General features: G+C 54.6%; 1 protein-coding gene across 1 annotated transcript; it reads left to right on the forward strand.

Annotated features, from left to right (window-relative positions):
• Window positions 1–9: 9 nt before the first annotated feature.
• COPA (coat protein complex I subunit alpha) lies at window positions 10–26903 on the forward strand. The gene is made up of 33 exons (XM_088068702.1): window positions 10–137; window positions 837–950; window positions 1714–1787; window positions 2415–2495; window positions 2935–3011; window positions 3631–3740; window positions 4798–4907; window positions 5439–5538; window positions 6021–6156; window positions 6237–6319; window positions 8185–8335; window positions 9077–9143; window positions 9688–9763; window positions 11743–11825; window positions 12298–12437; window positions 13004–13089; window positions 14989–15127; window positions 16637–16799; window positions 17721–17867; window positions 19010–19199; window positions 19283–19378; window positions 20018–20106; window positions 20485–20608; window positions 21185–21274; window positions 21359–21468; window positions 21584–21661; window positions 21821–21889; window positions 22086–22222; window positions 22777–22963; window positions 23496–23606; window positions 24199–24360; window positions 25224–25418; window positions 26453–26903. The coding sequence occupies exons 1-33, from the start codon at window positions 98–100 to the stop codon at window positions 26510–26512; spliced, it is 3675 nt and encodes a 1224-aa protein (XP_087924828.1). The 5' UTR covers window positions 10–97; the 3' UTR covers window positions 26513–26903.
• The last annotated feature ends 380 nt before the right edge of the window (window positions 26904–27283 follow it).

A 27283-nucleotide genomic window follows, 5' to 3' on the forward strand; every position in this document is an offset into this window, starting at 1 on the left:
GGTAGGAGGCGGAAGTGACGTCAGAAGAGGTGTGGCTCCGGGGCGGTCCCGCGGTGCCGACGTGGAGGTTCCGGGCTGAGGCCGGGCCGGCGCCGCCATGTTGACCAAGTTCGAGACCAAATCCGCGCGGGTGAAAGGTGCAAATCCCGGGAAAAGCGTCGGAAAATCGGGATTTGGGGAATGCGGGAAGCGGGGGAGAGGCGTGGGAGCGGTTTGGGGGGGGATTTGTGAGGGGAGGGGGAAGGTCCCGCATGGAGGGAGGGTCTGGAGGGGTGGGAGAAGGGAATGGAGAATCCTGAGGGGGATCCGGGGGGAATTTTGGGATTTTCCAGGGGGGATTTGGGATCTGATCCCAGGGAACAGGGACAGGACAAGAGGGAACGGCCTCGAGCTGGGCCAGGGGAGGCTCAGGGTGGGAAATTTGGGAAAATCCCTCCTTGAAAAGGGGAAAAGCCTCAGAAGGGGCTCAGGGAGGGTTGGATCCCATCCCTGGAGGTGTCCGAGGAATTCCCGGGATTCGGGCTGGGCTCGGGCTCTTCCCAGCTTTTCCCAGGGGATTCCATCACTTTTCCCAGTTTTTCCTGGCTTTTCCCAGCTTTTCCCAGCTTTTCCCCCATTTTTCCGACTTTTCCCTGGCTTTTCCCAGGATTTTCTCTGTCCTTCTCCCGCCTTTTCTTCACCTCTCCCCAGAGCTTTCCACACCTTTTCCCTCTCCTTTCCCAGGGTTTTCCCGGTCTCTTCCCATCCTCTTCCCACATTCCCATCCTTTACCCCCTCCCATCATTCCCAGCCCGTTTTCCCGCTGATTCCCGAGGTTTTTTTCCCGTTTTTTCCAGGGCTTTCCTTCCACCCCAAGCGGCCGTGGGTGCTGAGCAGCCTCCACAACGGCGTCATCCAGCTCTGGGATTATCGCGTCTGCACCCTCATCGACAAGTTCGACGAGCACGATGGTGATTTCCATGGAAAAACGGGAATTTCCCACGGAAAAACGGGAATTTCGGCCCAAAAAACGGGAATTTCGGCCGGAAAAATGGGAATTTCGGCCCAAAAATGGCAATTTCTGGGCCAAAAATGGGAATAATGGCCCCAAAAAAGGGAATTACTGCCCAAGAATGGGAATTTCAGCCCAAAAAAATGGGAATTTTGGCGCAAAAATGGGAATTACTACCAAAAAAACTGGGAATTCCAGCTCCAAACTTGGAATTCCTGACCGAAACTGGAAATTTCTGTCCCAAAAAGTGGGAATTCCGGCCTGAAAAGCGGGTATTCTCAGCAAAAAAAACGGGAATTCCCACCAAAAAATAGGAATTCCTGCCCAAAAATCCCCGGGGTTTTTGGGATGGATTCCAGGGAAATTCCCCCCCTGCCCAGGGAGGATTTTTGGGATCTGGGAAAGGCTCCCAGGAACATTCCCGGGATCTGGGTGGGATTTTGGGATGCCCTGAACTCCCCTGAGCCCGGGAAATTCCCCAATCCCATAAAAACCCGGATCCAGGCTTGGAATTCCGGCGATTCCCGGTTTTTTGGAAGCTTTGAAGGGACAAAAAGCGGCGAAAACGAGGGGGAAAAATCCGTTAAAAAAAGCGGGAATCGCCGCAACCGCCCGGGATTTCCCGGGATTTCCCGGGTTTTCCTGGGATTTCCCGGGATTTTCCAGGATTTGGGGATTTCCTGGGATTTCCCAGGGAATTCCAGAGGTTTTTCCCGGCCCAGGGCCCGTCCGAGGCATCGACTTCCACAAGCAGCAGCCGCTCTTCGTCTCCGGAGGCGACGACTACAAAATCAAGGTGAGGAATTCCCGATTTTCCAGCTTTTCCCGAAAAAAAAACCCCGGGATGAGCCCCCAGCTCCTTCCCCTCCTGGGATTGGCGGGAATGGATTTGGGGATTGGGGATTGGGGGATGGGAGGGGGAAATCTGGGATGGGGAGTGGGAAAAGGGAGGGGAAATCTGGGAATGAACGGGAAGAATTCCCGGGGGAAAGGCGGGAATGGAGCGTTCCTGGTGCCTTTCCCAGAGTGGAATTCCCGGGGTTATTCCCGGATTATTCCAGGTTTGTTTCCAGGGTTATCCCAAGGTTATTCCCGGGTGGTTCCTGGGGTTATTCCCAGGTTTTTCCAGGGTAATTCCCAGGTTATTCCCAGGGTTATTCCTGGGGTTATTCCAGGTTTATTCCCGGGTGATTCCTGGGTTTACTCCCAGGTTTTTCCTGGATTATTCCAGGATAATTCCAGGGTTATTCCCAGTTTAATTCTGGGGTTATTTCTGGGTTATTCCTGGGATTATTCCTGAGTAATTCCCAGATTATTCCCGGTTTAATCCTGGGATAATTCCCGAGTTTATTCCTGGGGTAATTCCTGGGTTTTTCCTGAGTTATTCCCAAGTTTATTCCCGGTTTTTCCCGGTTTTTCCCAGGTCTGGAATTACAAACTGCGGCGCTGCCTCTTCACCCTCCTGGGACACCTGGATTACATCCGGACAACCTTCTTCCACCACGTGAGGAATCCCGGGAATTCCGGCCGGGAACGTCGGGAATTCCGGCCGGGAACACCGGGAATTCCTGCTGGGAGCACTGGGAATTCCTGCTGGGAATTCCTGCTGGGAATCTCCTCTCCCGTGGGAATCTCCAATGGGAATCTCTTAATTAATGGGAATTTCCGATGGGAAACTTCCCTTAGGAATTTTTTCCTGGGAATCTCCAGTGGGAATCTCTTCACGGGAATTTTTCCATTGGGAATCTCCAGTGGGAATCAACCTCTTGGAATTTTCTCTTGGGAATTTTCAGCGGGAATCTCTTCACGGGAACTTTTTAAGTGGGAATTTTCCCAAGGGGAATCTCCGGGTGGGAATCAATCCCCGGGAATTCCCGGTGGGGCGGCGGCTCCGGGGGATTTTGGGGTCGGATTTGGAATTCCCGGAATTCCCCTTTTCCCAGGAATATCCCTGGATCCTGAGCGCCTCCGACGACCAAACCATCCGCGTGTGGAACTGGCAGTCGCGCACCTGCGTCTGGTGAGAGCCGCAATTCCCAACATTCCCAGAATTCCCGGAATTCCCAGCATTCCCAGCATTCCCTGGGATTCTGCTTTCTGCCGTGTTTTTTCCCGTTTTTCCCATTTTTTTCCCATTTTTTCCCATTTTTCTCCCGTTTTTCCTCTGGCTCAGCGCCCTCACCGTGTTCCCTGGATTTCCCGTGTTTTCCATGATTTTTTCCATGTGTTTTCCATGTGTTTTTCCCTGTTTTTTCCCGGGATCAGCGCCCTCCCCGTGCTCCCTGTGTCTCCCCAAGTTTTCCCTGTGTTTTCCATATTTTTTTCTCGTTTTTTCCCGTTTTTTTCCCGTTTTTTCCCGGGATCAGCGCCCTGACCCTCCTCCCTGTATCCCTCCATGTTTTCCATGTGTTTTCCCTGTGTTTTCCATGATTTTTTCCATGTTTTTCCCGGGATCAGCGCCCTCCCCATGTTCCCTGCGTCCCCCCAAGTTTTCCCTGTATTTTCCATATTTTTTCCCCGTTTTTTCCCGTTTTTTTCCCGTTTTTTCCCGGGATCAGCGCCCTGACCCTGCTCCCTGTATCCCTCCATGTTTTCCATGTGTTTTCCATGATTTTTTCCATGTTTTTCCCCGGGATCAGCGTGCTGACAGGACACAACCACTACGTGATGTGCGCCCAGTTCCACCCCAGCGAGGACCTGGTGGTGTCGGCCAGCCTGGACCAGAGCGTCAGGGTTTGGGACATTTCCGGTGAGATTCCCGGGAAAATCCCGGAAAAACCTCGGGAATGGGGGCGGGAATGGGAGCAGAGCGTCAGGGTTTGGGACATTTCCGGTGAGATTCCCGGGAAAATCCCGGAAAAACCTCGGGAATGGGAGTGGGGCATCTCCAGTGGGATCCCATGGAAAATCTGGGAATGGGAGCGGGCGATGTCCGGCGGGAAAAGGGTCTGGGGAATCCTGGGAAAAGGGGCGGGGCTTCATCCGGATCCCGAAAACCCCTGGGATGAGCGGGAATGGGGCGGGAAAAGGGAACGGAAAATCCTGAGGGAGCTGAGGGGGATCCGGGGGGAATTTTGGGATTTTCCAGCGGGAATTTGGGATCTGATCCCAGGGAGCAGAGACAGGAAAAGAGGGAACGGCCTGGAGCGGTGCCAGGGGAGGCTCAGGGTGGGAAATTTGGGAAACTCCCTCCTGGAAAAGGGGAAAAGCCTCGGAAGGGGCTCGGGGAGGGTTGGATCCCATCCCTGAGGAATTCCCGGAATTCGCCCTTGGAGCGGGAAAATCGGCAAAAATCCTGGGATTTTGGGCCCTGGATCCCATCCTGGGGCTGATCCTGGATCCATTCCCAATCCAATTCCCAATCCCAATCCCATTCCCGTTCCCAATCCCATTCCCAATCCCATTCCCAATCCCATTCCCAATCCAATTCCCAATCCCATTCCCAATCCAATTCCCATTCCCAATCCCATTCCCATTCCCAATCCCATTCCCATTCCCATTCCCATTCCCAATCCCATTCCCGTTCCCAATCCCATTCCCAATCCCAATCCCAATCCTATTCCCAATCCCATTCCCATTCCCATTCCCAATCCCAATCCCATTCGCATTCCCAATCCAATTCCCATTCCCAATCCCAATCCCAATCCCATTCCCAATCCCATTCCCAATCCCAATCCCATTCCCAATCCCATTCCCATTCCCAATCCCATTCCCAATCCCATTCCCAATCCCAATCCCAATCCCATTCCCAATCCCATTCCCAATCCCAATCCCATTCCCAATCCCATTCCCAATCCCGTTCCCAGGTCTCCGGAAGAAGAATCTCTCTCCCGGCTCCGTGGATTCCGACGTTCGCGGCATCACCGGGGTCGATCTCTTCGGCACCACCGACGCCGTGGTCAAACACGTGCTGGAGGTACGGCCCCGAATCCCGGGAATCCCCGAATCCCAGGAATCCCGGGAAGCGCCAAAAGGCGGAGCCAGGCCCAGCTTTTCCCTGGATTCCCCCATTCCCGACCATTTTTCCATGGATTTTCCCCATTCCCAGCAATTTTTCCCTGGATTCCCCCATTCCCAGCCATTTTTCTGTGGATTTTCCCCCATTCCCGGCTGTTTTTCCCCATTCCTGACCGTTTTTCCATGGATTCCCACCCATTCCCTGTGGTTTTTGCCCCATTCCCTGGATTTTCGCTCCATTCCCGGTGTTTTTCCCTGGATTTCCCCACCATTCCCTGTGGTTTCCCCTTGATCCCACTCTCATTCCTTGTGTTTTCCCCTGGATTTTCCTTCCATTCCCGGTGTTTTCTCCCGGGATCCCGGCCCATTCCCGGTGTTTTCTCCCGGGATCCCGGCCCATTCCCGGTGTTTTCTCCCGGGATCCCGGCCCATTCCCGGTGTTTTCTCCCGGGATCCCGGCCCATTCCCGGTGTTTTCTCCCGGGATTCAGGGCCATGACCGGGGGGTGAACTGGGCCGCCTTCCACCCCTCGATGCCGCTCATCGTCTCCGGCGCCGACGACCGCCAGGTCAAGATCTGGAGGATGAACGGTGAGAAAAACCTGGAAAAACCCGGGAAAAACCAGGAGAAACCCCTGGGGATCCCGTGGAAAAGTGGGAATCCTCCCCCATTCCTCCCATTTTTCCCTGGGATTTCTCCCCATTTCTCTGGGATTTCTCCCCATTCCGCTGGGTTTTCTCCAAATTCCCCTGGGATTTTTCCTGATTTTCCTGGGATTTTCCCCACTTCTTTGGGATTCCTTCCCATTCCCGCACTCCTTTCCCCATTCCGTGACATTTCCCCCCCGTTTTCCCGGGATTTTCCCCGGATTCCGGCAGAATCCAAAGCCTGGGAGGTGGACGCACCCCTTTCCCTTTTTCCGGTGCTTTTCCTCCCTTTTTCCTGGGATTTCTCCCCATTTCCTTGGAATTTCTCCCCATTCCCTTGGAATTTCTCCCCATTCCCACACTCCTTTCCCCATCCCATGACATTTCCCCCCTGTTTTCCCGGGATTTTCCCCGGAATTCCGCAGAATCCAAGGCCTGGGAGGTTGACACGTGCCGCGGGCACTACAACAACGTTTCCTGCGCCGTTTTCCACCCGCGCCAGGAGCTGATCCTCAGCAATTCCGAGGACAAGAGCATCCGGGTCTGGGACATGTCCAAGCGGTCAGCAGCCTCGGGAAGGAGCCTCGGGAATTCCTGGGAATTCCCGGCAATTCCCGGATTTTCCCTCTCCCCCCTTCCAGGACCGGCGTCCAAACCTTCCGGCGCGACCACGACCGGTTCTGGGTGCTGGCGGCGCATCCCAACCTCAACCTCTTCGCTGCCGGTGAGAGCCGGGAATTCCCGGGAAATCCCCGGATTCCGTCCGGGAGAGCTCCAAATTCCAGTGGGAATCCTGAAATCCCAGTGGGAATCCCTGAATTCCAGTGGGAATCCCCAAATTCCCAGAGAAACCCCTGAATTCCAGCTGGGAGAGCTCCAAATTCCAGTGGGAATTCCCAGAGAAATCCCCGAATTCCAGCTGGGAGAGCTCCAAATCCCAGTGGGAATCCTGAAATCCCAGTGGGAATCCCTGAATTCCCAGAGAAATCCCCGAATTCCCAGAGAAATCCGTGGATTCCGGCTGGGAGAGCTCCAAATTCCAGTGGGAATCCCCGAATTCCCAGAGAAATCCCCGAATTCCAGCCGGGAGAGGATTCCATTCTCCCCGCAATTCCGGGGGTGTTTCCCAGCCGTGCTGGTGTTTGATCTCCCGCGTTCCAATCCCAAATTCCCGCTGTAGTTCCGGCTGTAATTCCGGCTGTAATTCCCAACATCCCGGCTGTTTTTCCGGCTCTTTTCCCAGCCCACGATGGTGGAATGCCGGTGTTCAATCTCCCCCATTCCAGCTGTAATTCCCGCTGTAATTCTGGCTGTAATTCCCGACATTCCGGCTGTAATTCCGGCTGTTTTTCCGGACCACAACGGCAGAATGCTGGTGTTCAATCTCCCCCATTCCTGCTGTAATTCCTGCTGTTATTCCCGCTGTAATTCCTGCTGTTATTCCCGCTGTAATTCTGGCTGTAGTTCCCAACATTCTGCCTGTAATTCCGGCTGTTTTCCCAGCTGTTTCCCAGGCCACGACGGTGGAATGTTGGTGTTCCTTCTCACTGTAATTCCAGCTGTAATTCCAGCTGTTTTTCCCACTGTAATGCCGGCTGTTTTTCCCGCTGTAATTCCGGCTGTAACTCTGTTTTCCCAGGCCATGACGGCGGAATGCTGGTGTTCAGTATCCCCCATTCCGGCTGTTTTTCCGGCTGTTTTCCACAGGTCACGACGGCGGAATGTTGGTGTTCTCTATCCCCCATTCCGGCTGTAATTCCGGCTGTAATTCCTGCTGTTTTTCCGGCTGTAATTCCCGACATTCCGGCTGTCTTTCCGGCTGTTTCCCACAGGTCACGGCGGTGGAATGTTGGTGTTCTCTATCCCCCATTCCGGCTGTAATTCCTGCTGTTTTTCCGGCTGTAATTCCGGCTGTAATTCCCGCTGTTTTTCCGGCTGTTTTTTCCAGGCCATGATAGCGGAATGCTGGTGTTCAATCTCCCCCATTCCGGCTGTAATTCCCACTGTTTTTCTGGCTGTTTTTTCCAGGCCACGACGGTGGAATGTTGGTGTTCTCTATCCCCCATTCCGGCTGTAATTCCGGCTGTTTCTCCGGCTGTTTTTCCGGCTGTAATTCCCAACATTCTGGCTGTCTTTCCGGCTGTTTCCCACAGGTCACGACGGTGGAATGTTGGTGTTCCTTCTCACTGTAATTCCTGCTGTAATTCCTGCTGGTTTTCGGCTGTAATTCCCGACATTCCGGCTGTCTTTCCGGCTGTTTCCCACAGGTCACGACGCTGGAATGTTGGTGTTCTCTATCCCCCATTCCGGCTGTAATTCCGGCTGTTTCTCCGGCTGTTTTTTCCAGGCCACGACGGTGGAATGTTGGTGTTCTCTATCCCCCATTCCGGCTGTAATTCCCACTGTTTTTCCGGCTGTTTCCCGCAGGTCACGACGGTGGAATGTTGGTGTTCATTCTCACTGTTTTTCCGGCTGTAATTCCGGCTGTTTCTCCGGCTGTTTTTTGCAGGCCACGACGGTGGAATGTTGGTGTTCTCTATCCCCCATTCCGGCTGTAATTCCGGCTGTTTCTCCGGCTGTTTTTTCCAGGTCACGACGGTGGAATGTTGGTGTTTAAGCTGGAGCGGGAGCGGCCGGCTCTGGCCGTCCACGGCAATTCCCTGTTCTACGTCAAGGACCGCTTCCTGCGGCAGCTCGACTTCAGCTCCTCCCGCGACGTCGCCGTCATGCAGCTCCGCAGGCACGGCGATTCCCGGAATTCCGACGGGAATTCCCAAAATCCCGACGGGAATTCCCGAAATCCCGACCGGAATTCCCGAAATCCCAACGGGAATTCCCCAAATCCTGGCAGGAATTCCCCAAATCCCAGCCAGAGCTTCTGAAATCCTGCCCAGAATTCCCCAAATCCCGAGAGGAATTCCCAAAATCCCAATGGGAATTCCCCAAATCCCCAGGGGAATTCCCAAACTCCCTACGGGAATTCCCCGAAATCCCAACAGGAATTCCCAAAATCCGTATGGGAATTCCCCAAATCTTGACCAGAACTTCTGAAATCCTGCCCAAAATTCCCAAAATCCCAGCAGGAATTCCCAAAATCCCCACAGGAATTCCCAAAATCCCTACGGGAATTCCCAGAATCCCCAATGGAATTCCCAAAACCCCGACGGGAATTCCCAAAATCCCCAATGGAATTCCCAAAATCCCTACAGGAATTCCCAAAATCCCCACGGGAATTCCCAAAACCCCGACGGGAATTCCCAAAATCCCCAATGGAATTCCCCAAATCCCAACAGGAATTCCCGAAATCCAGCCCTGAAATTCCCCAAATTCCGACTATAAATCCCAAAATCCCACCCAGAAATTCCCAAAATCTCACCCTAAAAATTCCTGAAATTTCACCCAGAATTCCCCAAATCCAGGAATTCCCGTTTTTTTCCGCCTCCTCCATTCCAAGTTTTCCCTTTTCCCGTTTTTTTTCCAGCGGCTCCAAGTTCCCGGTGTTCAGCATGTCCTACAACCCCGCCGAGAATTCCGTGCTCCTCTGCACCGTGAGTCCCAAAATCCGGGAGCTTCCCCCCAAAAAAACCCTGGAATATCCCGGAGAATTCCTCAAATCCCTCCTGATTTCATGGAAAAATCCCTTCCGGTTTTTCTGTGGGGGGAATTCCGGGAATTTTGTGTCTTCGGTGGGGGAAAAAAATCCGGATTCCGCTTTTTTTTGGGGGGGGGGGAAATCCCTCAAATTCCACGCGGCGGTGGGGGGAATTCCTGAAATTCCCGATTTTTTTGGCGTGGAAAAATCCCTCAGATCCCAGATTTTTTTTTTAGGGAGGAAACTCTCAAATCCCAATTTTTATTTTGCGGTGGGAAAATCCCTCAAATCCCCTTTTTTCCTGGGAAAAATCTGTTAAATTCTTATTTTTTTGGGGGAAAAAAATCCCAAAAAAATCTCATTTTCTGGGAAAAAAACCCTTAAGTTCTCCTTTTTCTGGGAAAAACTTTTCCGATTCCCAGTTTTTTCTTGGGGAAACTCCTCTAATCCCATTTGTTTTTTGGGAATGATCCCTAAAATCCCACTTTTCCCCCCCTCAGCGCGCCAGCAACCTGGAGAACAGCACCTACGACCTCTACAGCATTCCCAAGGACGCCGATTCCCAAAATCCCGACGGTGGGTGCGGCCCCAGCTCCCCAAAATCCCGGGAATTCCCATCCCCATCTCCCTTTTTCCCGTTATTTATCCCAAAAAATCCGTTTTAATTTATTTTTCCTCGGATTTTTGGCTGCTTTTCCCTTGAAAAATTCCCAATTTTTCCAGCCCCCCCCCCATCCGTGTTTTAGCAGGAATTTTCCTTTCCCTTCCCAGATTTCCATCCCAGCTGGATTTTTCCCTGTTTTTTTTCCGGGATCAACGGATCTCAGCTGGATTTTTGGGATGTTTTGTCCCAAAAAAAAAAAAAACCCTTTCAAAGCCACAATCCCGGGAATTTTTTCCTTCCCTCTTTTTCTTTTTTTTCCGGCAAATTCCACCTCGGGTTTTTGTTTTCCCGACGATTCCCAGCCGGGATTTTATGGGATAAAAATTCCCAAATTGTTCCTTTTCCCATTCCAGCTGCTCCCCCTGCCACGGAATGCCGGGAGAGGGGATGGATCTGGGGATTTTTCCAGGGATTTATGGAGATTCCGGAGGGTTCGGAGCGGGGAATATTTCCCTGCTGGGCTGGATTTGGAGGGAGAGAACGGGAAAAAACAAAAATTCCCTTTTTTTTTTTGTGGGTTTTTTTTTTGGGAGCTTTGTCCAGCTGGGATAATTGGGAACATCCATCAAATCCCTGGATTTGCTGGAGGAGCAGCTGGCTCCCGAAAAAAAAACAGGGAAAAGGGAAAATTCCGCTGCTGGAGGAGGGGAAAGTCTGGGGGGGGAAAATCCATCAAATCCCTGAAATTTTGGGAAAATCCCTCAAATTCCTGCTTTTCTTGGGGGGAAATCCCCTAAATCCCATTTTTTTTTTGGTGGAAAATCCCTGGGATTGCACCTTTTGGGGATTTTTTCCGTCGGAAAATTGGGGATTTTTCTGGAATCTCCGAGGCTGGAGCAGCCTGGGGTGGGGGAATTGTGCCGGGAATTTGGGGTCTCCTCTGATCCCCAAAATCCCGGGATTCTGGGACGGGGATCCGTGGAAATTGGGCCTTTCTGGGGGAAGCGGGAACGGGGAAAGGGGCGGGGGCGGCTCCGGGGCCGCTTCCCAATCCCAATCCTGGCTGGGAAAGCTCCGGATCCCGTCCCAATCCCTGAATCTCATCCCAATCCCTGAATCCCATCGATCCCATCAATCCCATCCCAATCCCTGAATCCCATCCCAATCCCATCGATCCCATTGATCCCATCAATCCCGTCCCAATCCCATCGATCCCATCCCAATCCCATCGATCCCATTGATCCCATCAATCCCATCCCAATCCCATCGATCCCATTGATCCCATCAATCCCATCCCAATCCCATCGATCCCATTGATCCCATCAATCCCATCCCAATCCCATCGATCCCATTGATCCCATCAATCCCATCCCAATCCCATCGATCCCATCCCAATCCCATCAATCCCATCCCAATCCCATCAATCCCATCCCAATCCCATCAATCCCATCCCAATCCCATCGATCCCATTGATCCCATCAATCCCATCCCAATCCCATCAATCCCATCCCAATCCCATCAATCCCATCCCGATCCCATCCTGATCCCTGAATCCCATCCCAATCCCATCAATCCCATCTCAATCCCATCCCAATCCCTAAACTCCATCCCAATCCCATCCCAATCCCTAAACTCCATCCCAAATCCATCCCAATCCCGTCCCAATCCCATCAATCCCATCAATCCCATCCCAGTCCCAATCCCAGCTGGAAAAACTCTGGATCCCATCCCAATCCCATCAATTCCATCCCAATTCCATCAATCCCATCCCGATCCCATCGCAATCCCAGAACTCCATCCCAACTCCATCCCAATCCCATCAACCCCGTCCCGATCCCATCCCCCAATCTGGATTCCGGGCCGGATTCCCGGCTTTCTCCCGGATTCCCGGCTTTATCCCGGATTTTCCCGGCTTTATCCCGGATTTTCCCGACTTTCTCCCGGATTCCAGCTCCGGAGGGGAAGCGCTCCTCGGGGCTCACGGCCGTGTGGGTGGCGCGGAACCGATTCGCCGTCCTGGACCGGATGCACTCGGTGAGGATCCCGGGAATTCCGGGAATTCCGGGAATTCCGGGATGGCGGGGCCCATCCCAAAGAAAGGGCTGGGAAAAGCGGGAATGGGGCTGGAAAAGGGAATGGAGGATCCTGAGGGAGCTGGGGGGGCTCAGGGGGATCCAGGGGGAATTCCGGGATTTTTCCAGCGGGGATTTGGGATCTGATCCCGGGGAACGGCGTCGAGCTGGGCCAGGGGAGGCTCAGGGTGGGAAATTTGGGAATAATTGGGTAATTTGGGATGATTTTTCCATGGAAAACAGGGTTTGGGAACTACTTGAAGGGACTCAGGGAGGGTTGGATCCCCATCCCTGCAGGGAATTCCTGGAATTCCGGGGATTCCGGTCGGATCTTCCCAACCCTATGAAAAAAACCCGGGAAAACCGCAGGATGAACCCCCCCAAACCCTGGCGGCATTCCCAAAAAACCCCAAAATCCGGGAATTCCGTCCCAGATCCTGATCAAGAACCTGAAGAACGAGATCACCAAGAAGATTCCGGTTCCCAACTGCGACGAGATTTTCTACGCCGGCACCGGGAATTTGCTCCTGCGCGACTCCGACTCCGTCACCCTCTTCGACGTCCAGCAGAAAAGGTGGGAATTCGCCCGGAATTCCCAAATCCCGCTTTTTCTCCCCCTAAATCCCCTTTTTTCTCGCCCTAAATCCCACTTTTTTCACCCTAAATCCCATTTTTTTCATTCTAAATCCTGGTTTTTCACCTTAAATCCCATTTTTTTTCTCCTAAATCAATTTCTCCCACCAAGTCCCTTTTTTTTCACCCTAAATCCCCTTTTTTCCCCATGAATCCCATTTTTTCCTCCTAAATCCCATTTTCCTCACCCTAATCCTGACTTTTTTCCCCTAAATCCCGTTTTTTCCCCCAAATCCCATTTTTTTCATCCCAAATCACGCTTTTTCCACCCCAAATCCTTCCTGTTCCTGTGGAAATCTGGGAAAGGCTGGAAAAGGGATCCGTTGGTGTTTTTTGGGATCCCCTGGGATTTTTTTGGGCTCTTCCAGGGTTTTTTGGGATCCCCTGGGGTTTTTTTGGTCTCCTCCGGGATTTTTTGGGATCCCCCGGGGTTTTTTTGGGATCCCCCCAGGATTTTTTTGGGCTCTTCCAGGGTTTTTTGGGCTCCCCAATCCCGTTTTTCCGCAGGACTTTGGCGTCGGTGAAGATCTCCAAGGTGAAGTACGTGATCTGGTCGGCCGACATGTCCCACGTGGCCCTGCTGGCCAAGCACGGTGAGCCCCGGCATTCCCAAGGCTTTTCATGGAATTCCCCGGGATTTCCGTGGGATTTCCCGGGTTTTTCAAAGGAATTTCCCAGGTTTTTCCTGGAATTTCCCGGGTTTTTTAAAGGAATTTCCCGGGTTTTTACGGGATCCCATAAAATTCCCAGTTGGGGAAAACCCTCCGAGGGTCCCGCTCCAAGCTCCGGGAATTCCCTGGGCGGGGGGAATTTGGGGAATCCCGAACTTCCTGAGAATATTCCAGAGGGAAAAAGCACGGGGAAGGCAAATCCCGGCCCGGGCACTGTGGGAATTCCTTGAAGGAATTTTTAGGGAAGCCCTTGAGGGATTTTTGCGCTGCTTCCATCCCAAACCATCCCGGGCTTCCCTGGGAGGGATTTTAGGGATGAATCCCAGACTTCTTCCCGGGTTATTCCTGGGATTTCCTATCTCTGGGAGCATTCCGTGCCCTCGGGATTGGGGCGGGATTGGGCCCTTCCCGAGTTCCGGGAACAATTCCCACGATCCCCTCAATCCCCTGGATTCCCTGATCCCCTCATTCCCGCAATTCCCGGATTCCCTCAATTCCCACAATTCCTGGATTCCTACAATCCCTTCAATCCCCCGGATTCCTGGATGTATTCCCACATTCCCACAATCCCCTGATTCCCGGATTCCCAGATTCCCACAATCCTCACAATCCCCTGGATCCCCTCACTCCCCTGGCTGTATTCCCGCCTGTATTCCCGGATTCATTCCCGCCTGTATTCCCGCCTGTATTCCCGGATTCATTCCCGCCTGTATTCCCGCCTGTATTCCATTCCCGCCTGTGTATCTGGCTGTATTCCTGTCTGTATTCCATTCCCGCCTGTATTCCCGCCTGTACTCGCGCCTGTATTCCATTCCCAGCTGTATATCTGGCTGTATTCCCGCCTGTATTCCCGCCTGTATTCCCGCCTGTATTCCATTCCCAGCTGTGCTGTATTCCCAGCTCCATTCCCGCCTGTATTCCATTCCCGTCTGTATTCCCGCCTGTATTCCCTGATTCATTCCCGGCTGTATTCCCGGATTCATTCCCGCCTGTATTCCCGCCTGTGTTCCCGCCTGTCTTCCATTCCCGCCTGTATATCCAGCTGTATTCCCGCCTGTATTCCATTCCCGGCTGTATTCCATTCCCACCTGTATTCCTGCCTGTATTCCCGCCTGTATACCTGGCTGTATTCCCGCCTGTATTCCATTCCCGCCTGTCTTCCATTCCCGCCTGTGTATCCGGCTGTATTCCCGCCTGTATTCCATTCCCGCCTGTATTCCCGCCTGTATTCCATTCCCGCCTGTATTCCCGGATTCATTCCCGCCTGTATTCCCGCCTGTGTTCCCGCCTGTCTTCCATTCCCGCCTGTATATCCGGCTGTATTCCTGCCTGTATTCCATTCCCACCTGTATTCCATTCCCACCTGTATTCCATTCCCACCTGTATTCCATTCCCAGCTGTATTCCCGCCTGTATTCCCGCCTGTCTTCCATTCCCGCCTGTATATCCATCTGTATTCCATTCCCGCCTGTATTCCCGCCTGTATTCCCGCCTGTATTCGCGCCTGTATTCCATTCCCGGCTGTGCTGTATTCCCAGCTGTATTCCCGGCTGTATTCCATTCCCGGCTGTATTCCATTCCCGCCTGTATTCCATTCCCGCCTGTATTCCCGCCTGTATTCCCGCCTGTATTCCATTCCCAGCTGTATTCCTGGCTGTATTCCCGCCTGTATTCCATTCCCGCCTGTATTCCCGGCTGTATTCCTGCCTGTATTCCATTCCCGGCTGTATTCCATTCCCGCCTGTATTCCATTCCCGGCTGTACTCCCAGATTCATTCCCAGATTCATTCCCGGACTCATTCCCGGCTGTATTCCCTGGCAGCCATCCTGCTGTGTAACCGGAAGCTGGAGTCGCTGTGCCAGATCCACGAGAACATCCGGGTGAAGAGCGGCGCCTGGGACGAGAGCGGCGTCTTCATCTACACCACCAGCAACCACATCAAATACGCCGTCACCTCGGGGTCAGCCCGCCGCAACAGCCGGAGCCGGCCGGGAATGCCCCGGGATGGCCGGGAATTCCTTGGGATGGCTGGGAATGAGAGTCCTGGGATGGACAGGAATTCCTTGGGATGGACAGGAGAGCCCCGGGATGGCTGTGACCTCCTCGGGATGGCCGGGAATGCCCCGGGATGGGCGGGAATGGGATAACACCCCCACAGAACGATCCGGGAATTCCCTGGGATGGGTGGGAATGGGAGAACACCCGCACAGAACGATCCGGGAATTCCCTGGGATGGGCGGGAATGGGAGAACACCCCCACGGAGCGATCCAGGAATTCCCTGGGATGGGTGGGAATGGGAGAACACCCCCACGGAGTGATCCAGGAATTCCCTGGGATGGGTGGGAATGGGAGAACACCCGCACAGAACGATCCGGGAATTCCCTGGGATGGGTGGGAATGGGATAACACCCGCACAGAACGATCCAGGAATTCCCTGGGATGGGTGGGAATGGGAGAACACCCGCACAGAACGATCCGGGAATTCCCTGGGATGGGCGGGAATGGGAGAACACCCGCACAGAACGATCCGGGAATTCCCCGGGATGGGTGGGAATGGGATAACACCCGAAGAACGATCCGGGAATTCCCTGGGATGGGCGGGAATGGGAGAACACCCGCACAGAACGATCCGGGAATTCCCTGGGATGGGCGGGAATGGGAGAACACCCGCACAGAACGATCCGGGAATTCCCTGGGATGGGCGGGAATGGGAGAACACCCGCACAGAACGATCCGGGAATTCCCCGGGATGGGTGGGAATGGGATAACACCCGAAGAACGATCCGGGAATTCCCTGGGATGGGCGGGAATGGGAGAACACCCGCACAGAACGATCCGGGAATTCCCCGGGATGGGTGGGAATGGGATAACACCCCCACAGAACGATCCGGGAATTCCCTGGGATGGGCGGGAATGGGAGAACACCCGCACAGAACGATCCAGGAATTCCCTGGGATGGGTGGGAATGGGAGAACACCCCCACGGAGCGATCCAGGAATTCCCTGGGATGGACGGGAATTCCTTGGGATGGCCAGGAGAGCCCCAGGATGGCTGTGACCTCCTCAGGATGGCCGGGAATCCCCCGGGAGCTGAGTGGGAATGGCGGGAATCCCCCAGGAATGCCGGGAATGACCCGAGAATGGCAGGAATGCCCCGGGAATACCAGGAATCCCCCGGGAGCTCCCCAGGAATACCGGGAATCCCCTGGGAATGGCGGGGACACCCCTGGAGCTGAGTGGGAATGCCGGGAACGCCCCAGGAATGTCGGGAATCCCCCCGGGAATGGCAGGAATGCCCTGGACATGCTTCGAATCCCCCTGGAGCTGAGTGGGAATGTCAGGAACGTCCTGGGAATTTCGGGAATGCCCCGGGAACGTGGGGAATGCCCCAGAAATGGCGGGAACGCCCCGGGAACGTGGGGAATGCCCCCGGGAACGCCGGCGGGATGCGAGCGGGGTCTCCGCGCAGGGATCACGGCATCATCCGCACGCTGGACCTGCCGATCTACGTGACGCGCGTGCGCGGGAACAGCGTGCACTGCCTGGACCGCGAGTGCCGGCCCCGCGTGCTCAGCATCGACCCCACCGAGTTCCGCTTCAAACTCGCCCTCATCCACAGGAAGTACGACGAGGTGCGGGAATCGTCGCCGGGAAAAATAACACCGGGATTAGGAATGAATGGGGGAGGAGGAATGGGGTTTGGGATGAGGGAGGAATGGGGTTTGGGATGAGGATTTGGGATGGGATTTGGGATTTGGGATCCAGGTGCTGCACATGGTGCGCAGCGCGCGGCTGGTGGGGCAGGGTTTGGGGTGAGGATTCAGGATTTGGGATGTGATTTGGGATTTAGGATGGGATTTGGGATTTGGGGTTTGGGATTTGGGATTTGGGATGTGATTTGGGATTTAGGATGGGATTTGGGATTTGGGATGTGATTTGGGATGTGATTTGGGATGTGATTTGGGATTTGGGATGTGATTTGGGATTTGGGATGTGATTTGGGATTTGGGATGTGATTTGGGATTTAGGATGGGATTTGGGATTTGGGATGTGATTTGGGATGTGATTTGGGATGTGATTTGGGATTTGGGATGTGATTTGGGATTTGGGATGTGATTTGGGATATGATTTGGGATCCTGCAGGTGCTGCACATGGTGCGCAGCGCGCGGGTGGTGGGGCAGGATTTGGGATGTGATTTGGGATGAGGATTCAGGATTCAGGATGTGATTTGTGATTTGGGATGTGATTTGGGGTTTGGGATGTGATTTGGGATCCAGGTGCTGCACATGGTGCGCAGCGCGCGGCTGGTGGGGCAGGGTTTGGGATGAGGATTTGGGATTTGGGATGTGATTTGGGATTTGGGATGTGATTTGGGATGAGGATTCAGGATTCGGGATGTGATTTGTGATTTGGGATGTGATTTGTGATGTGATTTGGGATTGGGATGTGATTTGGGATTTGGGATTTGGGATGTGATTTGGGATGTGATTTGGGATTGGGATGTGATTTGGGATTTGGGATGTGATTTGGGATGTGATTTGGGATCCTGCAGGTGCTGCACATGGTGCGCAGCGCGCGGCTGGTGGGCCAGGCCATCATCGCGTACCTGCAGCGCAAGGGGTACCCCGAGGTGGCGCTGCACTTCGTGCGCGACGAGAAAACGCGCTTCAGCCTCGCCCTGGAGTGCGGCAACATCGAGGTGACGGTGCCGGCGGCATCGGGGCGGATCGGGGCGGTTTGGGATGTTCTGGGATGTTCTGGGATGGTTTGGGATGCTCTGGGGTGTTCTGGGATGTTCTGGGATGGTTTGGGATGTTCTGGGATGTTCTGGGATGGTTTGGGATGGTTTGGGATGTTCTGGGATGTTCTGGGATGGTTTGGGATGCTCTGGGGTGTTCTGGGATGTTCTGGGATGGTTTGGGATGTTCTGGGATGTTCTGGGATGGTTTGGGATGGTTTGGGATGTTCTGGGATGGTTTGGGATGGTTTGGGATGTTCTGGGATGTTCTGGGATGGTTTGGGATGTTCTGGGATGGTTTGGGATGCTCTGGGGTGTTCTGGGATGTTCTGGGATGGTTTGGGATGTTCTGGGATGGTTTGGGATGCTCTGGGGTGTTCTGGGATGCTCTGGGATGGTTTGGGATGCTCTGGGGTGTTCTGGGATGTTCTGGGATGGTTTGGGATGTTCTGGGATGGTTTGGGATGCTCTGGGGTGTTCTGGGATGCTCTGGGATGGTTTGGGATGCTCTGGGGTGTTCTGGGATGTTCTGGGATGGTTTGGGGTGTTCTGGGATGGTTTGGGATGTTCTGGGATGGTTTGGGATGCTCTGGGGTGTTCTGGGATGTTCTGGGATGGTTTGGGGTGTTCTGGGATGGTTTGGGATGTTCTGGGATGGTTTGGGATGTTCTGGGATGTTCTGGGATGGTTTGGGATGTTCTGGGGTGTTCTGGGATGGTTTGGGATGCTCTGGGGTGTTCTGGAATGTTCTGGGGTGTTCTGGGATGATTTGGGGATGATTTGGGGATGGTTCAGGATGCCCTTGGATGCTCTGGGATGGCTCAGGATGCTCTGGGGTGTTCTGGAATGTTCTGGGATGGTTCTGGAACGTTCTGGGATGTTCTGGGATGGGTCAGGATGCTCTGGGATGCTCTGGAATGTTCTGGGATGTTCTGGGAAGTTCAGTTCCGGATGTTTCGGGACCCAGCCCGTGCCCTGGGCACAGATCACCCTGGACACCCCCAAAGCCCCGCGCCAGCAGAGCAACCCCCACTCCCAACCCCCATCCCCCATCCCCGTCAGCCCATTCCCCATCCCGAATTCCCGGAATTCCCGGAGAACAGATCGCCCTGGAGGCCGCCAAGGCTCTGGACGACAAGGGCTGCTGGCAGAAGCTGGGCGAGGCGGCGCTGCTGCAGGGGAACCACCAGGTGGTGGAGATGTGCTACCAGCGCACCAAGAACTTCGACCGCCTCTCCTTCCTCTACCTCCTCACCGGCAACCTGGAGAAGCTCCGCAAGATGATGAAGATCGGTGAGCTGCGCCCTTCCCCACGGGAATTTTGGCTTTTCCCGGGATTTTTTTTTCCCCTGATTTCCCGGGGTTTTTGGGCGCAGCGGAGATCCGGAAGGACATGAGCGGGCACTACCAGAACGCGCTGTACCTGGGGGACGTGGCCGAGAGGGTGCGGATCCTGCGCGGCTGCGGCCAGAGTGAGTCCTGCCCCAAGGGAATTCCCGGGATTCCGGGCTTTTCCAGGGAATTCTGGGCACTGGGAGGCCTTTTCCAGGGAATTCTGGGCACTGGGAGGCCTTTTCCAGGGAATTCCCAGAGCTCTGGTCACTGGGAACCCTTCCCAAAGGGAATTCTGGGTGTGGAGAGACCTTTTCCAGGGAATTCTGGGCTCTGGGAGACGTTCTCCAGGGAATTCGTGGAGTTCTGGGTACTGGGAGTCCTTCTCCAGGGAATTCTGGGTGTGGAGAGACCTTTTCCAGGGAATTCTGGGCTCTGGGAGTCCTTTTCCAGGGAATTCCCAGAGTTCTGGGCACTGGGAACCCTTCCCAAAGGGAATTCCTGGGGTTCTCAGCACTGGGAGTCCTTCTCCAGGGAATTCCCGGGATTTCAGGCGCCGGGAGTCCTTCCCAAAGGGAATTCGGGGTATTGGGAGTCTTTCCCCATGGAATTCTCAGAGTTCACAGGCACAGGGTTTCCTTCCCCGGGGAATTCCAGGAATTCCGGGCACGGGGAGTCCTTCCAATCATTCCAATGGCTTTTCCCGTTATTCCCGTGGTCATTCCCATCATTCCAATGGTTTTTCCCGTTATTCCCGTGGGTCGTTCCCGTCGTTCCAGAATCCCTGGCGTTCCTGACGGCCGCCACACACGGGCTGGACGAGGAGGCCGAGAGCCTGCGGGAATCCTTCGATCCCGAGAAGGAGACGGTGGGAACGCCCGGAAAACTCCGGGAAAACTCCGGGAATTTGGGAGGGGAACGGTGGGATCCAGCGGGGAAAATGCCTGGAATCGGGGGAGGAGGGAATGGCGGGGAAGGGGGAAATCCTGGAAAACTCCTGGAATTTGGGGACGGGGGGGATCCAGTGGGAGAACAACTGGAAAACTCCGGGAATTCGGGAAGGAGGGGATTCCTGGGAAACTCCGGGAATCCAGGACCAGCAGGACCCAGTGGGGATGGGATTCCTGGGAAACTCCTGGAGCTGGGGAAGGAGGAGACGATGGAAAAGCAGCTCCTTTCCGGAGCGAGGAGCGGGCCGGGATCCCAAAGGCCGGGATTTTCCTGACGTTTTCCCGGCTCATCCCAGATCCCGGCCGTGGATCCGGAGGCGCGGCTGCTGCAGCCGCCGGCGCCGGTGCTGCCCCTGGACACCAACTGGCCCCTCCTGACCGTCTCCAAGGGATTCTTCGAGGGCTCCATCGCCGGGAAAGGTCGGCATTCCCGGCGTTCCCGGCGTTCCCGGGATTTGGGATCGGCACGGGGAGGTTCCCGTGGCTGCGGCAGCGAGAAACCCGGGAATGTTCTGGGGGAGGAATTGGGAAAGGAGCTGGATGTGAGGCACTGGGAATAACGGGATTGGGATTGGGAATGAGCCCTCGGAATGGCCGGGGCTGTGGGAAGTCACGGAATGAGCGGCTGGAAAAGGGAATGGAAAATCACGAGGGGGCTCATCCGGGAGAAAAGGGGGATCCGGGGGAATTCCGGGCTCTTCCAGGCAGGATTTGGGATCTGATCCCAGGGAACGGCCTCGGGCTGTGCCAGGGCTGGATCTTTGGGATGGTTTTTCCATGGAAAAAGGGTTGGGAAGCGTCGGAAGGGGCTCAGGGAGGGTTGGATCCCAGTCCCTGGATGGAGGAATTCCTGGAGCTCAGAGTGAGGATCCATCCTGGAGCTCTGCCCCAGCCTCCCAAATCCCAAAATTCTGCGGGATGCAACAGCACGAGGGCAGGGTGGGCTTTTCCCCTCCTGGAATTCTTTCCTGAGGGTCTTTCCCTGGTTTTTTTTAGGGAAGGGAGGAGCCCTGGCCGCCGACATCGACATGGACGCCGTGGGCACCGAGGGCTGGGGCGAGGACGCCGAGCTGCAGCTGGACGAAGGTGGGAAAAATCCCAGAATTTCCCTTGGAAAACCCAGTTCCCCGTTCCCGTGGGATCCCAGAGAACATTCCCTGCTCCCCGCAGACGGATTCGTGGATGCCGGGGAAGGATTCGGAGAGGAGGGAACAGGAAAAGGGCAGGAGGAAGGAGGAGGATGGGAAGTGGAAGAAGATTTGGATCTTCCCCCCGAGCTGGTAGGAGAATCCTGGGGCATCCCAGTGCCGATTCCTCGGGAATTTGGGAAGCGGGGAATGTTCTCTGGGATGGTCCAGCTCAACTTTCAGCTGGAATTCCGGGATTTTCCCTCAGGACGTCGCCACCGGCCCCGCGGGAGCGGCCGAGGACGGATTCTTCGTGCCCCCCACCAAAGGCACCAGCCCAGCCCAGGTAAATCCCAGATTTCCTCGGAAAACCGGGAATTTCCTCCTTTTCCCCTTTGTCCTTGGGGTTGTTTTTTCCCCTGGGATCCGTGAGCCCGGCGTGGGAATTCCCTGTGGGAGCCGTGCCCATCCCAATCCCACCTGGATTCCCTTCCCTCTTTTCCAGGTGTGGTGCAACAATTCCCAGCTCCCCGTGGATCACATCCTGGCAGGATCCTTCGAGACAGCCATGAGGGTGAGTTTCCCATGGAACTTTCTTCCGGAGAAACTCCTCCTTTCCCTTTCACTTCGCCTACACCCCGAATCCTCGCTCCGTGTCTGTTCCGGAACGTTCCATCCCCATTTTTCCAGGGATCTGACCCCAAGCGAGGCCTCGGCGCTGCCCGATCCAGGTTTTCCCGGCTCAATCCGTGATTTTTTTATCCCGTCAGCTGCTCCATGACCAGGTGGGAGTGACCAACTTCGGCCCCTACAAGCAGCTCTTCCTGCAGACCTTTTCCCGAGGCCGGACGACATTCCAGGCGCTTCCCAGCCTCCCCGCCATGTACGGATTCCCACACCGCAACTGGTGAGCGCCTTCCCCGGGTTCCAGGGATCCCCCAGGCTGCTGGGAATGCTCTTCCTGGAGAGAAATCCCGGATTTCTGGGGTTGGGAATGAGGCGGGCGAGGTTGATTCCCTCCAGAGCGAGGTTCAGGAATTGCCTGGGCGCCTCCAGGGATGGGGAGGAGGCGGAATTCCCGGTTTGTGGAGAGAGGTGGGAATTGTGGGGAGCGGAGATGGGTTTGGGGGTAAAATCCAGGGAATGTCCAGGGCTGGATCCTGATGGAACGAGGGGCTGGGAAGTGGGAAGTGTCCTGGAGCGGTGGGAGAACGGAATGGAGGATCCTGAAGGAGGTAGAGGGGCTCAGCCTGGAGAAAAGGGGGATCCAGAGGGAATTCCAGGGGGAATTTGGGATCTAATCCCAGAGAACAGAGCCAGAACGAGAGGAAACAGCCTCAAGCCGTGCCAGGCCTGGATATTTGGGCCGATTTTTCCACGGGGAAAAAGGTTTGGGAAGCCTGGGAAAGGCCTCAGGGAGCAGAACTCCCCCTAAATCCCGGTTTTCCTGGCGGATCCCAGGAAGGAGGGCGGGATGAAGGGAGCGCTGCCGGCCGTGGGGCTGAAGCTGGGCGAGCTGATCCAGAGGCTGCAGCTCTGCTATCAGCTCACCACCGCCGGCAAGTTCGAGGAGGCCGTGGAGAAATTCCGGCTGATCCTGCTCAGCGTCCCCCTGCTGGTGGTGGATAACAAACAGGAGATCGCTGAGGTGAGGGGGGGAATCCTGAGGGGGCAATTCTGAGGGGAAAATGGGGGGATTCTGAGGGGAAAACATGGGAATTCCTGAGGGGAATATATGGGATTTCTGAGGGGGAAAATGGGGGAATTTCTGAGGGGAAAATGTGGTAATTCCTGAGGGGGAATATGTGGGAATTCCTGGGGGGAAAATGGGGGATTCCTGAGGGGGAAAATGGGGGAGTTCCTGAGGGGAAAATGTGGGATTTCTGAGGGGGAAATGGGGGAGTTCCTGAGGGGAAAATGTGGGATTTCTGAGGGGGAAATGGGGGAATTCTGAGGGGAAAACATGGGAATTCTGAGGGGAAAAATGGGGGAATTCTGAGAGGGAAAATGGGGGATTCCTGAGGGGGAAAATGGGGGAATTCCTGAGGGGAAAACATGGGAATTCCTGAGGGGAATATATGGGATTTCTGAGGGGAAAATGTGGGAATTCCTGAGGGGGCAAACATGGGAATCCCAAAGCGTGCCCAGGGAAGGGTTTGATCCCGGGATTTGCCCCAAAGGCGCAGCAGCTGATCGCCATTTGCCGGGAATACATCGTGGGATTGTCCATGGAGATCGAGAGGAAGAAGCTGCCCAAGGAAACGCTGGAGCAGCAGAAGAGGATCTGTGAGGTGAGGGAATCCCGAGGGAAAATGTGGGATTTCTGAGGGGAAAACATGGAATTCCTGAGGGGGGAAATGTGGGATTTCTGAGGGGGGAAAATGTGGGAATTCCAAAGGGGAAAACATGGAATTCCTGAGGGGAAAACATGGAATTCCTGAGGGGAAAACATGGAATTCCTGAGGGGGGAAATGTTGGATTCCTGAAGGGGAGAATGTGGGCTATCTGAAGGAAGAAATACAGGATTTCTGAGGGGGGGAGATGTAGGAATTCCTGAGGGGAAAAGGTGGGAATTTCTGAGGGGAAAAGTGGGAATTCATGAGGGGAGAAATACAGGATTCCTGAAGTAGGAAATGTGGGAATTCCTGAGGGTTAAAGGTGGGAATTCCTGAGGGGAAAAGGTGAGAATTTCTGAGGGGAAAAACAAAGGAAATCCTGAGGGCGGAAATGTGGGATTTCTGAGGGGAGAAGTGCAGGAATCCTGCACAAAAAACTCATCGAAAATACGGAATTCTGCCTTCAACGCCAACTCCAGCCTGGAGGGGAGGCACTGCCTGTAATTCCCGTTATTCCCGAGGGTTTCATCCCGCTTTTCCCTGGCAGATGGCCGCCTACTTCACGCACTCCCAGCTGCAGCCCGTGCACATGATCCTGGTGCTCCGCACCGCCCTCAACCTCTTCTTCAAACTCCGCAACTTCAAAAGCGCCGCCACCTTCGCCCGGCGCCTGCTCGAGCTCGGCCCCAAGCCCGAGGTGGCCCAGCAGGTGAGACCCCCGTGGCCCTGTCCCCAAATGTCCCTAAATGTCCCCAAATGTCCCCAAACCCAAGGTGAGCTCCTCAGATGAGGCCTTCAAGTTGTGAAGCAGCTTTATTGGGGTGTCCCTGTCCCCAAAACCTCTCTGTGACCCCTTTTTGTGATATCCCTGTCCCCAAACCCCCTCTGTGACCCTTTTTTGTCATATTCCTGTCCCCAAAACCTCTCTGTGACCCATTTTTGTGATATCCCCATCCCCACACCCCTGCTCTGACCAATTTCTGAGGTGTCCCCATGCCCAAAGCCCCTCTGTGACCCTTTTTTATGATATCCCTGTCCCTAAGCCCTCTCTGTGACCCCTTTTTGCAGTGTCCCTGTCCCCAAACCCTCTCTGTGACCCATTTTTGTGATATCCCTGTCCCCAAACCCTCTCTGTGACCCCATTTTGCGATGTCCCCATCTCCACACCCCTGCTCTGACCAATTTCTGAGGTATCCCTGTCCCCAAACCCTCTCAGTGACCCGTTTTTGTGATATCCCTGTCCCCAAACCCTCTCAGTCACCAATTTCTGAGGTGTCCCCATCCCCAAACCCCCTCTGTGACCCATTTTTGTGATATCCCTGTCCCCAAACCCTCTCTGTGACCCCTTTCTGAGGTATCCCCATCCCCAAACCCCCACTCTGACCCCATTTTGCGATGTCCCCATCTCCACACCCCTGCTCTGACCAATTTCTGAGGTATCCCTGTCCCCAAACCTCTTCTGTGACCCCATTTTTGTGATATCCCCACACCCCCGCTCTGACCCATTTCTGAGGCGCCCCCCTCCCCAAACTTCCCCGCCGCGTCCCCACTCGCGGTTCTCCGCTTCTCCAGACGCGGAAGATCCTGGCGGCGTGCGAGAAGAACCCCAGCGACAGCCACCAGCTCAACTACGACCAGCACAACCCCTTCGACATCTGCGCCGCCTCCTACCGCCCCATCTACCGCGGCAAGGCCCTGGAGAAATGTCCCCTCAGCGGCGCCTGCTACAGCCCCGAGTTCCGCGGGCAGATCTGCCGCGTCACCACGGTGAGGCTCGTCCTGCCTCTCCTCACGGGCCTTTCCCGGTGTTCCAGGGTTCAGGGCTGGCCTTAGCAGGGACATTTTGGGGTCCCTGGAAGGGATTTGGGGTCAAATCTGCAAATTTCTGCAAGGCCGGTGGGAGTTGGGCCTGCTCGGTTTGAGGGGAGGCTGAGGGGGGATCTTATCCATCCATGGAAATATCTCAGATATCCGTGGAAATAAGTCAGATATCCATGGAAATACCTCAAATATCCCCAAAAATCTCTCCTCTGTGAGGGAATTTGGGCTCTGGAGTGTTTTTTCCCACAAGAGAGGCCTGTGGGAGTTGGGCCTGCTCGGTTTGAGGGGAGGCTGAGGGGGGATCTTATCCATCCATGGAAATAAGTCAAATATCCATGGAAATAAGTCAGATATCCAGGGAAATAAGTCAAATATCTGTGGAGATATCTCAAATATCCATAGAAATATCTCCAATATCCCCAAAAATCTCTCCTGTTTTTCCCACAAGAGAGGCCTGTGGGAGTTGGGCCTGCTCGGTTTGAGGGGAGGCTGAGGGGGGATCTTATCCATCCATGGAAATATCTCAGATATCCGTGGAAATAAGTCAGATATCCAGGGAAATAAGTCAAATATCCATGGAAATACCTCAAATATCCCCAAAAATCTCTCCTCTGTGAGGGAATTTGGGCTCTGGAGTGTCTTTTCCCACAAGAGAGGCCTGTGGGAGTTGGGCCTGCTCAGTTTGGAGGAGGCTGAGGGGGAATTTTTTTTATCCATGGAAATATCTCCAATATCCATAGAAATATCTCAAATATCCCCTCAAATCTCTCAGATTTCCACTCAAATCCCTTAAATTCACACCCAAATCCCACCAGGGTGGTCTGAGGATGCTCCCAGACCTTTCCCAGTGCTCCCAGCACGGGCCCAGGAGCGACAGCCACAAACCCAACCCCTAAATCTTGAGTTTCCACCCCTAATTCCTGAATTTTCACCCCTGAATCCCAAATTTTCACCCCTGAATCCTCTGTTTGTCCCTGCAGGTGACGGAGATCGGGAAGGACGTGCTGGGGCTGCGCATCAGCCCCCTCCAGTTCCGCTAGGAATTCTCCTGGATAAGGAAATTCCCACTCCTCATTCCAGCATTTCACTCCTCCCCTTTGGCCCTTCCCATCCTCCCTTCCAGGTTTTCCCCCACTTTTAGCAGGAATTTTTGTTCTCCTTGTTCCCAGACCGGTTTTTCCTGCGCTTTTATCCCGGATTTTTTCCAGAGGGGCACGGGCGGCTTTTCCCAAATCCTGGTTGTGACACAACCACCTCTGCTCCCCTTGAAATCCCGAAAAACTTGGAAAAGCCGGGATTGGCCCCGTAAATCCCGACTCCAGGGAAACCCTGCTCCCTCTGGAAGCGGCTCCGTGTCTGATGACTCCTGGCGTCGTCGTTGTGGCCGCTTAACGAGCTCCCCTCGTTAATAAAGTTTGTTAATCACCTGGATTTTCCTGCTTTGGAGATCAGGGCACACCAAAAAAAAAAATTGGAATTTCATCCCCGTTCCCAGCTCTGGGAATGCTCCGGAGGATGGGAATGGTTTGGAGCCGGGTGTGTTAATTAGTGGGGTGTAATTAGCATCCCAATTAACCCCGAGGGCTCGTCCAGCGTTTCCTGGTGGAGTTTTGTCCTTCGGGATTCCCGGGTTTGGCTCCAGGGCACGGAAAAGGCCCCGGGATTCCCGAATTTTGGGTGGATTCCGGTGCCTGGAGGGGGGAGAGGGATGGGAATCCGCAGCGGGGAGGATGCAGGGATGCAATTCCAGGGATTGTCCCGCTGGGAATGTCCAGGGCATGGAATGAGGGGCTGGAAGTGCCCAGGGAGCG

Source organism: Pseudopodoces humilis, chromosome 31, assembly GCF_049639895.1.
Source record: "Pseudopodoces humilis isolate 2021_Gansu_Grassland_sample_001 chromosome 31, ASM4963989v1, whole genome shotgun sequence".
Lineage (NCBI taxonomy): Eukaryota > Metazoa > Chordata > Aves > Passeriformes > Paridae > Pseudopodoces > Pseudopodoces humilis.